Source organism: Mus pahari, chromosome 1 (assembly GCF_900095145.1).
Source record: "Mus pahari chromosome 1, PAHARI_EIJ_v1.1, whole genome shotgun sequence".
Classification (NCBI taxonomy): Eukaryota; Metazoa; Chordata; class Mammalia; order Rodentia; family Muridae; genus Mus; species Mus pahari.
Window position 1 is genome coordinate 87,302,024 of NC_034590.1, and position 12,216 is coordinate 87,314,239.

Consider the following 12,216-nt stretch of genomic DNA (forward strand, 5'->3'; position numbering starts at 1 on the left):
ATGCAGACCCCACAGATACAGATGCAGACCCCACAGATACAGATGCAGACCCCACAGATACAGATGCAGACCCCACAGATAGATACAGATGAGTGCTTCCTTCCTGATTTCTTTTCTTACACACGCACCTATAAAACATTTGGCTTACAGTGTAGACATAATGATAAGTTCATATCGACAACTCATAACTGGATAGGGTAATCATAGGAATACACTGTAAGAGAAGTTGTTTAAAACCCCTAAGTTGTTTCCTTCTGGAATTTTTGCATTTGATTCTTTAGGACAGAGGGTAGCATAATTGAAGCCAAGGAAGGTATGTGTCATGGAGGACAAACTGACCTTTGTGAATCTCTTCCTGTCCCCATCCTTGCCACCCAAGGGCTACATGGTCCTCTTATAGCCCATGTGACACTGAGTCATGCAGAGTTGGTATAAGTGGCTTAGCATGGTCCACCCTGTTACCAGGGAAGCCGCTGGGTTCCTCTCCTCAGTCTTTACTCCTGCCCCGCCAACGCATACTTGATATTCTCCCCCATCAGTGTGGCTTTTAGCATTCATCCAGAGTCTCAGCTTCTCTGGCTGCCTCTAATCACTCTGATTTTTCCACTTAGTTTCTATTTTATGCCACAGGAATCTGATTACATTGTTAAGTTCCTGCCTCTTTCTTGGGAGCTGGACAGAGTGTGAGTTTTAGCCTTTCAGAGACCCTATCTGAAGAGACTCACATGACTCTGACCACACAACTTTATCCAACAGATGGAGATCAGCTGTCCTGCTTCTGAGAACAGATGCCCCTCCTTTATACAATGGGGACAGTTTGATGGCGCAGAATGAGTGTTTAGGACTCTGGGGCACAGACTCAAACGGCAACTCAACTTCCTCCCTCCCTCCCTCCCTCCCTCCCTCCCTCCCTCCCTTCCTTCCTTCCTTCCTCCCTCCCTCCCTTACTCCTTTCCTCCCTTCCTTCCTTTGTCTTTCCTCCCCTCCCTTATTTTCTTTCTCTCTTCCTCCTCCATCCCTTCCTCCCTTCTTCCTTCTCTCTCTTCTTCCCTCCCCCACCCTCTGTCTTTCTTTCTGACCCATGGGAGGAACCTACTGTCTTGAGTGTGCCAGGCTGGCACTCTACCATTGAATTATATATCTAGCTCTTGAGTTTTAAGACATGCCCTTACTATGTATTCCAGACAAGTCTCAAACTGGTGGCTCTCTCCTGATTCAGTCTCCGGAGTGTTAGGACTCCAGGTGTGTACCACCACAGCCAACAGCTTAACTACTTCTTAACAAGGACCTCCCTGAGCCACAGCTTCCTTGTGCACTAAGGCCAACTGTCTGCTCCAAAAAAAAATTTTTACAAGAAATTTTTTTATCACAGGATAGCCGTTTCACTTGTATGATGTGATTTTCAAACACTTACTTCCCTACTCCAGAACTGAAGCATCCACAATTCTGTGTATCTGTTATGAGTATGTTCTGCTCTCTAACACTGGAAAGAGAATTTACAAAAGGTGTGGGGGGGGGGGTGTGCTTTTTGTTTCTGTTTTTGTTTTATCAGCATCGATGCCCAAGTTGCTTTAAAGGTCAGGGTCACTGTACCTGGCTTGGTCACTGCCTGACACCACTCTTTGGCACCAGACATGAGGACAGAGTAGGATGTCTTTGGACTTGGCTGTTCAGCTTTTTCTCCCACCTCTGCCTTCACAGTGTGGCCTGGGAAACATGCCAAACATTCTAAGCCTCAAACAGTGTTAATGCATTCTTAACCAGGACCAAATAACAAACCACTCAGAGTCCCCAACATAGTTTGTGGCAGACCCTCGGGAAACATAAGCTCCTCTGAACTACCACGGCATCCACTCTTCATCCGAATTCATTTGTTCATTCACTCACTCATTCAGCAACTCAGGCAAGAGACCCTGTGACTAGAGACCAAATGAGCGTTGAATGAATGATTAGCATTTGGTATGATAGGATGTCAGATGGGGAGTTGAATGAATTCCTGAGTTTGGATGGATGGATGAAGTAGATGGGAGGAGGGGTGAGTAGGTAGATGGAGTAGGTATATGGGTAAATGAATTGTGTGTGTGTGTATGTGTGTGTGTGTGTGTGTGTGAGAGAGAGAGAGAGAGAGAGAGAGANGTGTGTATGTGTGTGTGTGTGTGTGTGTGAGAGAGAGAGAGAGAGAGAGAGAGAGACAGACAGACAGACAGACAGACAGACAGACAGACAGACAGAGTATATGTATTGTACATATGAAATGAGTAGATAAATAGATTAAAAGTTAGATGGATGAGTGGGTAGGTAGATGAATGAAATGGGAAAATGTATGTGTGAATGTATATATGAATGGTTGGGTAGATGCAATCAATAGGTTTATGGATAAATGGATATATGAAGCTTTATTGGTCATCTAGAGTCAGTTCCTCATCAAATACAGAAATTCTTTAATAACCCTTTTAAAAGTCTCTGGACCCCTGCCTTCTTACCTCCAATAACTTACAAAATATTTCATTAACAAACACCATTGTCTACTTTTCTTTTCAAAGTTTTATTGTGATTGTGTAGTCTAAGTTAGTGGTTAAGGGCATGGTCTTTAAGACCTGGGTTTCCAGCTCAGCTTAACTAATTAAAGCTGCATGACCTTGAACAAATCCCTTGGCCTCTCTAAGCCATGGCTTTTCATCTGAAGAATGGAGGTAATAGCAACCTTGCTGGGTTGTCAGGACGATTAATGAAATAATGAGATCAAGGCCAGACCAGTGCTCCAAACAGGTATTGTTATTGGACAGAGCTGGCATGTCCACTCTTGAAGCTTTTGTTCTTCACAGAGCACTTGCTGTGCGTTGGATTTTACCTGAGTATTATGCATCTGATGGTAAATAAGAAGGATAAAGACCCTCATCTCCTAGGCCTTGTGCTCTAGCAGAATGCTCAGATAATAAACAAGCAAATACATAAACAACTTCAGATGGTGTTAAATGATGTGCAGAAAATTGGAATGGGTAAAGTGAGAGACAGAGAGTGAAGATAATCTTTTATGGACTTGGGCTGGTGACAAGAAGTTGTAGCCATTCTAAGCTCCAGGGAGGCGGTGTCCAGGAACCGGGAATCACTCTCAAAAGCCCCAAGATAAAGGAGTTTGTATAGGTAACGGTAAAAAGCGGGAAATTAAGGGGTGGGCTGGTCACCTGACTGCTCAGAGGTCAGAGGAAAGGCTGTGTAAAGTCCAAAGCCCAACCCTGTGGTTTAGACATTACTCCTGTGGGGTTTTTTTTTTTTTTTTGGGGGGGGGGGAGTGTTGTTTGGTTTGGTTTGATGATTTTGTCATTCATAAAAATAGATGAATGATTTAAAGCATACAAATTTCACTATGAAGCCTAGACTGGCCTAGAATTTGTTATTCTCCTGCCTCAGCCTCCCAAATACTGAGATTACAGGTATGTGTCACCATCCTGGGTTTGGATATCCTTCATTTTAATCTTGTCCCCTGGAAAGAGCCTTCATCTGGCAGCCACTGAGGTATCTGGCAGCCACCACCACCACACACTCCCACTCCCTCCCAAGCTGCTGACCACCAGGCTGAGCAGTCTGCATTCTTAGGAACCTCAGTGGACACTCTGGACACCTGAAACCATAGCAATGTTCTGGACCTCACAAACCCAGAGCCTGCCAAGAATGAAGTTAAACTATAAGAGATTGGATCAGTCTGGAAAATCCAGACAACACCGAGTCAGTGTAACTTGTAACACACTAACCCTGCAGGGTGTTGCTCACTGGCCTTGGCCCTGGAGACTGGGGTTTTCTCGGGCTGATGTTGAGATAAGAGGTGTCTGGAGCCATTTACCCAGGTGGATTAGGGATAGGATCTGGCTCTCCAAAGGTAACATATGACCACCGTCCATGACAGTGGCAGATCTCCAGCCCGGATGATCTGGAGCCCAGCGGGGTCATTAGGACTTAGATAGCAGCAACAGCCCCTCTCAGAAGAGCTTCCCTCTATGTTGGTTTTCTTCTGGCAACTTCTTTCCATGTAGGAATAGAAAAGTTCTTACCATCTTCCAGTTTAATGTGCAGCAAGAACTTCTTTATCTGTAAGCTCCCACAAAAACTAAGGCATGGTCTCCTTGGCAAACTGCTTGTTTGACTCAAACATCCATCCAAATAGTGTTGCAAGAAGGGAGTGCCAAGTTCTGGCCAGCCAGTCCTGAATTATAGGCCACCTCTGGATTGATCAAGATGATGCTTCCTACATCTGTAGACAGCATGGGCAAGAGAAGAAGACACAGAAGATGTAAGATAAAGGGCTGAGGAATTAGTTCAGATGGTAAGGTGCTTACAGTTCAAGCACAGAGACCCAAGGGCAGATCCTCAGGACCTGTGTAACAAAGCCAGTTCTGCAGTCCTTGTGCTAAGGAGGCAGAGTCAAGATCACTATTGCTGTGATGAACCATCATGACCAAAGCAACTTGTGGAGATTAGGGTTTGTCTGGCTTACGCGTCCATATCACTATTCATCACTGAAGGAAGTTAGGACAGGAACTCGGACAGGTCAAGAACCTGGAGTCAGGGGCTGATGAAGGTATGCTGCTCCCTGGCTTGCTCCTCGTGGCCTCTCATCCTTCTTTCTTATAGAACCCCAAGATGACCAGCCTAGAAATGGCACATGGTGGGCTAGGCCTTTCCATATCCATCACTAATTAAGAAAAAGCTCTACAGGCTTTCCTACAGCCTGATCTTCCGGAGCCTTCTCTTACCTGAGATACTCTCTTCTCAGATGACTTTAGCCTATGTCAAGTTGCCATAAAACTAGCCAGCACATAGTAAAATGTAAGTATCAGTCTTTTCAAACTCCTGTGATATAGAGAACTCCATAAGCACCGCAGTCTCCTACCACCTTGTATACGGACAACATGGTCTAGAACTTGCTTGACTAAGCTGACTCAAACTCTAGGATTCTCTACAGATGTTCCTGTCCCAGGGGAAGGGTAGGAGACCGTTCCTACCTTCTAAAGGGCAGACCATCCTCAACCTCATCTCTATGGTCTTCTGGTTTTCCCTAGGCAAAGCCAACAAGAATGTCCAGTGGGATGAGGATGCTGTGGAGTACATGCCTGCCAACCCAGTCAGAATCGCCTTTGTCCTGGTGGTCCATGGCCGTGCCTCTCGACAGCTACAGCGCATGTTCAAGGCCATCTACCACAAAGACCATTTCTACTATATCCATGTGGATAAGGTAAGGAAGGAGCCACTATTCATATCCCTGTGCTGGGCTTCCTCTGCAGTCTGTCTGTCTGTCTCTGATCCTTCCTTCCACCTCACAAGTCCAGGCTGAAGTCTAGAGATAGAACTGCAGCATGTGATTCCCAAGTGGTCTGAGTTTGTGTGTGTGTGTGTGTGTGTGTGTGTGTGTGTTAGTTGTGGTGCTCAGTTTTCCCTATAGAAAAGCTTGGTTGTTTGTCTTTTTAATCTTCCTCAACACATGATAATCACACATATTTATTGATTAAATTTTGATATGTTGCTATATGTATGCACAGTGAGCCAGTCAGTTCAGAAAATTAGCATATCCATAACCTTAAATTCCTTTCGTTTCTTTGTGCTCAGATCATTCCAGATCCTCCCATGGGCTTTTTCCTCCTACATAACATAACACACACACACACACACACACACACACACACACACACACACACACACACATTGCTTTGCAAAACCTAACTGCTCTGTAGTTTTTGGGGTTTTTTTTTTTTTCCCTCTTCCTTTCCCTGTCTAGTGCACACTGCCTGCCCTCACAGATCTGTGAAACTAGCTATCCTAGGAGTGCTCACTTTTTCTGGAGAGGTCCAGGTAGTTGAAATATCCCTTTAGACCATATGCTAATCAGTTCTTCCCTTCCTGACTTCAGCCACAGACAACTGTCAATCAATGGGTGTGCCTGTATGCTAATAAAACCTTATTACCAAAACTCATACTTGGCTTGCTGACCCAGGAGCCATCTTTTCCTAGAAGTCCCTGTTAATCTGTTGATGTCACAAGATATGAGCATGTCTAGAACCCTAGAGCGCCTAAGGTGGAGGCAGGAAGGTTGCTCTGAGGTCAACTTCAGCCCCTTTCTTCTCAGAAAAGCACAGGCTGAGGTTCTAAGACAGTGGTAGAATGCTCGCCTAGTACAAGGCCCAGTTATAGCTTTAACACTAAATGAATCCAAAGAGGCAAAAGGGCTATTTTCATCCCCAAGATGTGCTTCCATTCACCCTGTGAAAGAGTAAGGGAAGAGAGGTGGTCCTGAAGAACAGAACATAGAAACCCCACCTCCTACCCACAGACTCAACAAATTTAGATAGGCCCATGTTCTTGAGCTTGATACGTTAAGATAACATGCAGAAATCATCTAATATCATGTAGTGTGTTAGGTTCATCACCTCAAGCCCACTGGTTAACTAACTCAGCAGTGGGCTTAAGGAATATCAACTTCAGTAGCCAGTGGCTAACATTGGTATAGAAAGACACTGCAGGCCAGCATGACAACAACTAGTTCCACTGTGATCAGACACACCAACTACAAGAGACAGAGGTAGTCAGGATGTTCTCAGAGGTAGTGGCTAATGTTCTCTGACCCCCTTTCTCCTTTTCTCTCCTTGGAAAAGCGTTCCAATTACCTGCATCGGCAAGTGCTCCAATTTTCCAGGCAGTACGACAATGTCCGAGTCACCTCCTGGAGGATGGCCACCATTTGGGGTGGAGCCAGCCTCCTGTCCACCTACCTACAGAGCATGCGGGACCTCCTGGAGATGACTGACTGGCCCTGGGACTTCTTCATCAACCTCAGCGCTGCTGACTACCCCATCAGGTGAGGCAGTCACCAGCTCCAAGCCCCAGTTCCAGGGTCCTGCTTCCCTCCCCTCTCCCTGGAACAACAGTGAGGGAACAGAGGAGCACAGTCAGCTTCCTGTCCAGTGAAGCATCCTGCCTCCTAAGATGCGCTGTGTTTTCTCTGAGATCAGCTAGCATTGCATTCAGAGAGCAGAGGGCAGAAGTGGGAGCGCATTGTATTCCTAATGAAAAAGGCCTGGAGAAGCCTTATGAATAACAATAGAAGAAGATGAACTGGAGGGTGCTGCCTTGGAAAGTATTCCATGGCAGAGGAGAGCTGGGCCAGCCCTGAGGCAGGAACGTACCTGGTGTGGGCAAGAGGCAGTTGGGCTTGGAAGTGATGTAACAGGTAGTGAGGGATAGAGTAACCAGACACAGAGTCAGAGAGTACTCTAGGGTATGTCATGGAACTGTTACTCCAAACCAAATGCAAGTGTGTTTTGAGCAGAGGAAGGACAAATCTGACCTTGATGTTGAGCTCAAAGCAGCCTATTAGAATGGCAGTTGCTTAAAGCTGCCCAGGCAAGGTCACACATAGGAAGTGAGAAAGACCCTAGAATATATTCTAGAGCAAGACGTGCCATCAAGGATGGAGCGCAGAAGAATAGGAAGAACATTCTAGACCAAGCTTTGTAAGCCATGCACTATTGACGTTTGGGCTGGCAAATTCTTTACCATGAGGCTTCCCCTTGCCCTGTCAGGTGTTAATCTGTGTCTTTGGTCTTTAACTACAAGCTCCTAATAGCATGTTCTGCCCTCGTATATCCTTCTCACACAATGTCTGACGATATTGCCAAATGTCCTGTGGGGGCCTAGATCACCTGCAGCTGAGAGCTATCACTTCTTTATATGAGAAAACATAATGGGCAAAATTATTAATAAAAAATGAACATTTTGCATCTGAGAAATCTAAAAGTGGATGGAGTCTAGTGAACAAGAGCATGATGAAAGGTGACTTTAGCTAGACAAGAATAGGGCAAGGGGTTGTCTTCCAATAAAGGACTGGATTCAGAAATTTCTCCAAAATGCTGTATATAGCAACTACTGCGGGAGGGCATTCCTTGAGCCTTTGTAGGGAACCCAATAGTTAAGTGGTCAAACTGAAGTCCACAGTCATACAGTGAAGACATGAGAAATCAAGGATTAGAACCAGTTCTGTCCATTTCCAAAGTAGATGTTCTTTCTGCTTGAAATTTACCCTCTTGGGAAAATCAGGGGTCTGGGCTGTCTGTATAGCTGCCAGCTGCCTAGAAAACGCAGAGGAAAGCAGGCCAGGTAGGCAAACCCACAGCTGCCACCCCCAGTCCCAGCTGTAACCATGACCACTCACCCAGGAGGGTAAGGGTCTGAGAGGATGCAGGCTCACCAGACAGCTCAGCATGGAAATCCGAGATGAGTTATCAAAGCAGCAGCAGACTTACAGGGACATAAATTCACCCATGTGACACCAAGAGACAATTACAGACTGTAGCAGAGCACCAGACACTTGCAAGGTACTCGGTGCACATCAACTGTTGCCATCTAAGTTGCAGCCGAGTTTGCATTTTTTTTTTTTTTTAAATCTTTGCAAGGGCCCCAGCTGTCTTTCTCAGACCATGTGCTGAAGGTGTGTTCTTCCTGGCTCCTTTAGCTTTACAACTCAGTGTTTGTGTCTGTGCCTGGCTTGCTCTTCCTCCGTCTCCCAGGTAATTGCCAGAGTGTCCACCCACCCTCTCAGCTCTTCTTGTCAGCCTCAAGGCTAGCAGCAGCTCGTGCTCCGGGCTCCACTATTTCCTCTTGCTGTTGTTTCTATGAGGTCGCCCCACACAAAAACATATGGATTTTGCAGATGAATGGTTTCATTCTGGGCAACTCTGATAGGTTTCACGTTCCATCTGCTGTTCCATCTGTAGCTTCGAAAACGACTCCTTCCATCCCAGGAAGAATAAGAAAGTTAAGAGCTTTCCCAAAGTGGGGTAGAAGTGCCTACTTTAGACATTTCCAAGAGGCTTTGAGGACTTAGGGAGTCTTCATGGACAGAAGCAGCCTGAGGTACCCACTCTGAGTCCCCCTCCCCCTGCCCACCATTACTGGGCATACAGCCTCTCTTCCGAGGTAATTAAGACTCACTGATTATAGAGGCATAGACATGTTAGCTCCTGGACACAGGTAGCCCTGTGAGTTGGTGCATGCTCCTTCACTTGTGTATGCCTCAGTTTTCTACCTTAAAATTGAGCATGGCAGCAGTGCTTCTTGCAAGCGATTGTTGGGGGAGGAAAATGAAAAATGGTCCCACAGAGGCAACACACAGAGCCTGATGCATAGCGAGTTCTGGGTGAACGCAGGCTGGTCACAGCCATGGGGTGATGTGTGTACCACAGGAAGCACTTCACACTCCCCCTCCCTTCAAATTATTTCCCCTTTTCCTCTGATGGAGTGAAAAGACAAGTGATTATTTCTTGACTCTCATCCCTTCCCAAGGTGTGAAAAGCAGAGTGAGTCTGGGAACAGTGTTTCAAGAGAAAACAAGACATAATTTGAGTGTAAAGGAGATTCATGTATGGGCAATGGACAGACTAAGTGTGCTCACCCTGCTGTTGATGGCAGTACTGCCCTGTGTAGGCTCTGGTTAAAACTAGTAAATGCACAATGTATAGTTAGACATGAGTGTTCCCAAGTTCTAGTTCTCATCAAAAGGCATGCTAACCATATTTCTCGTGTCTTACCTACCAAGGAAGCAACCATAGCTAGCGTCCTTTAGACTGGGCCACATGTATGTAGGGATGAGGCCATGAACATTTCTCCCTCTTGTTTGGTTTGGACCCGCACAGAGATATCCATCATTAGGACTTTTGATTTAGCAAAAGGTAGAAGGTTGAATATGTCCATAGTCCCGCTCAGGGTTCATACTCTGCCTGTGATGTGTGTGTCTGTGTGTGTGTGCATGTATATGTGCTTGTATGTAACAGAAGCTGTTGCCCGTGGAAACAGTGTTGGGATATTTCAAGCTAAACCCAGGATTTGCCTTTTTTGCCTCTTGGGAACACAGGGTTGTAACATGTAACACATGGGACCCACTGTTTAGACATATGTTATGTTAGTCACAGACTCAAACCTGTGTCTTGAGAGAGTACCAGTGTTGGGGACCATACATTTGAATAAATTAGAAAATGCAAGTAGATAAGACAGGAAGCAGGTAGTCAGACCTCTCTAAGATCTCCCCAAATCCAGTTTGTATGAGACCTAACATGGAAGCACTCACTGCATACCTATTATGTTCCATAACCTCTGTTGGAGAATTTAACACATATTTTGATTCTCATCCTATAAAAGAAAGATGTATAAGAAGCCAGTAGCTTCACAGGCTTACTGTGAGTCAAAGCCTTGTCAAGATCAGTGGTTTAACAGGCATGCTGTGAGTCAAAGATTTGACAAGACCTGGAGCAGACCTCAGGTGCCCAAGGATTGGAAATCAGTGGAGGCACCCAAATTCTGTGCTCAGTCATTCCTCTGTCGTCATCCTTTCCATCTCTCATTGGCTCATGGGGGTGGAAGAATCCTTGTGACTGACATCAAGAGGTAGCCACAGACATGAGTGCACAGCCCATGGGTGCACAGCGCTTTGCCAATCTTCCAGTGATGCTGTGGGCAAGGTGTGTAATTCTTGCTTACTCCTGATTCTCTGTTGAATAGGAGAGAAATGGTTGCCTGCGGCAGAATCAGAGTTACAAATAGAAACCAGAGACTCTGGTTTGAAATCTAAGCTTCCTTTATCTTCTTCTTCTTTGTCTTGCTGCCCAACCTCTTGTAGAACAATTCAGGGGTGTCTTGGGTATAGAAGAGTTCAAGTCAGCCTAGTGAGGCCAGTGGAGAGAACCCTTTATACCCATGGATGAATTCAGCAGATGGGACTCCTAACATACCCAGTGGTTTCATAGGTCTACTGTGAATAGAAGTCTTGACAAGACCCAGTCAAGGTCTTGTGATCTGCTGTGAGTGGATCAGTAGGTCAAACAGAAGATCTAGTAGAACAGGACCTTAAATTCACTTGTTATTCTGTTGGTGCCCTGGTGTGTCCACACTAGGAAGCAAGAGATCTTATGCCCATCTTGAGATATAGTGTTGGTGGCTATGGGAGAAGAGATGGAAGGGCCCACAGGGAGGTAGGAAGACCATGGAGAAGGTCAGTGCTTCTGATGCTCCCGGAACCATGCCAACAGAACTGTTCTCAACCTCCAGACAGACGCAAGCATCCAGAAGCCATAGGAGCTTCCAGAATCCATGCAACTGTTTAGACTCACAGCTAATACAGCCAGGCAGCCACCTTCTGCCTAGGGGACTAGAGCCCCACACCTGCGCAGACATCCTCCTTCAGGAGACTCACAGAGCATTTCAGTGGGAGACGGAGCAAGAATAGAACAGCCCAGTGGCCTGAGACAAGAATTTGGCAGGGTTCCTAAGAGTTGCTTGTGAGCCAGGGAAGTTACAGCCTATAGATTCGAGCAGAATGGAGGTTGTAAGGAGGTGTCTTCTCTTCGTTTCCTCAGCCGTTTTATAACTGTGGTGAAGTATGTGACTTAAAACTTACTATCTCTGCCATTTTTAAGGATGCAAATGAGTGGTACTGAGTGTGTGTTGTTGTTGGACAATCATCACACCCATCAGGCCCCCAGGACTGTCTTGACCTTGTAACCCCTCCCCCCACCCCCCACCCTCCATCCCCGCCACCTCTAGTCCTTGGCAACTGATCCATCTCTGTGAGCTTACTAACTCTGTGGACCCCGTGTGAGTAGACTGTGTGTGGTTTGTAACTGTCTTATTTCACTTAGCAGAACGTCCTCAAGTTTCAGCCGTGTGCACTTGTGTCAGAACGGCCATCCTTTTAAAAGCTGTGTGACCACCTGCAATGATTCTAACTTTCGGCTACTTGGAATAATGCTGTCATCAGCATTGATGTGAGATATCTCCTCAGGACACTGTCTCTATTCCTTAACTGAGTTTGTATATTGCTAAATCATATAGTCATTCAATCTTGGTCTTTTTGTGTAACAACCATAATGCTGTCCATAATGACTGCACCATTTTGAATTCCCACAGTACTGTGTGAGAGTTCTGGCTTCTTCACATCCTCTTCAACACTGATTTGTTTGTGTAAAGTAATTATCCTAAGGAGTTTGATGTCTCTCTTGTACTTTTTAAGCACATAAACCCTAAAATCCCAAGAACCCTTGGACAGCTTATATACCTGTTTGTAGACCAGATAAGGAGTTGTCTCCCAACAAGAGCTTGCAATCCATTCTTTTGATGGTGGTGGTGATGGTGGTGATGGTGGTAATGGTGGTGGTGATGGTGGTGGTGATGGTGGTG

General features: G+C 45.8%; 1 protein-coding gene across 1 annotated transcript in view; it reads left to right on the forward strand.

Annotated features, from left to right (window-relative positions):
• Xylt1 (xylosyltransferase 1) overlaps positions 1 to 12,216 on the forward strand; it is a 291,364-nt gene that overhangs the window by 211,503 nt on the left and 67,645 nt on the right. Inside the window, exons 4-5 of the mRNA XM_021202279.2 lie at positions 5,058 to 5,230; positions 6,645 to 6,847. Of these exons, the coding sequence (XP_021057938.1) occupies positions 5,058 to 5,230; positions 6,645 to 6,847 (376 nt within the window). The remainder of the gene's footprint in view (positions 1 to 5,057; positions 5,231 to 6,644; positions 6,848 to 12,216) is intronic.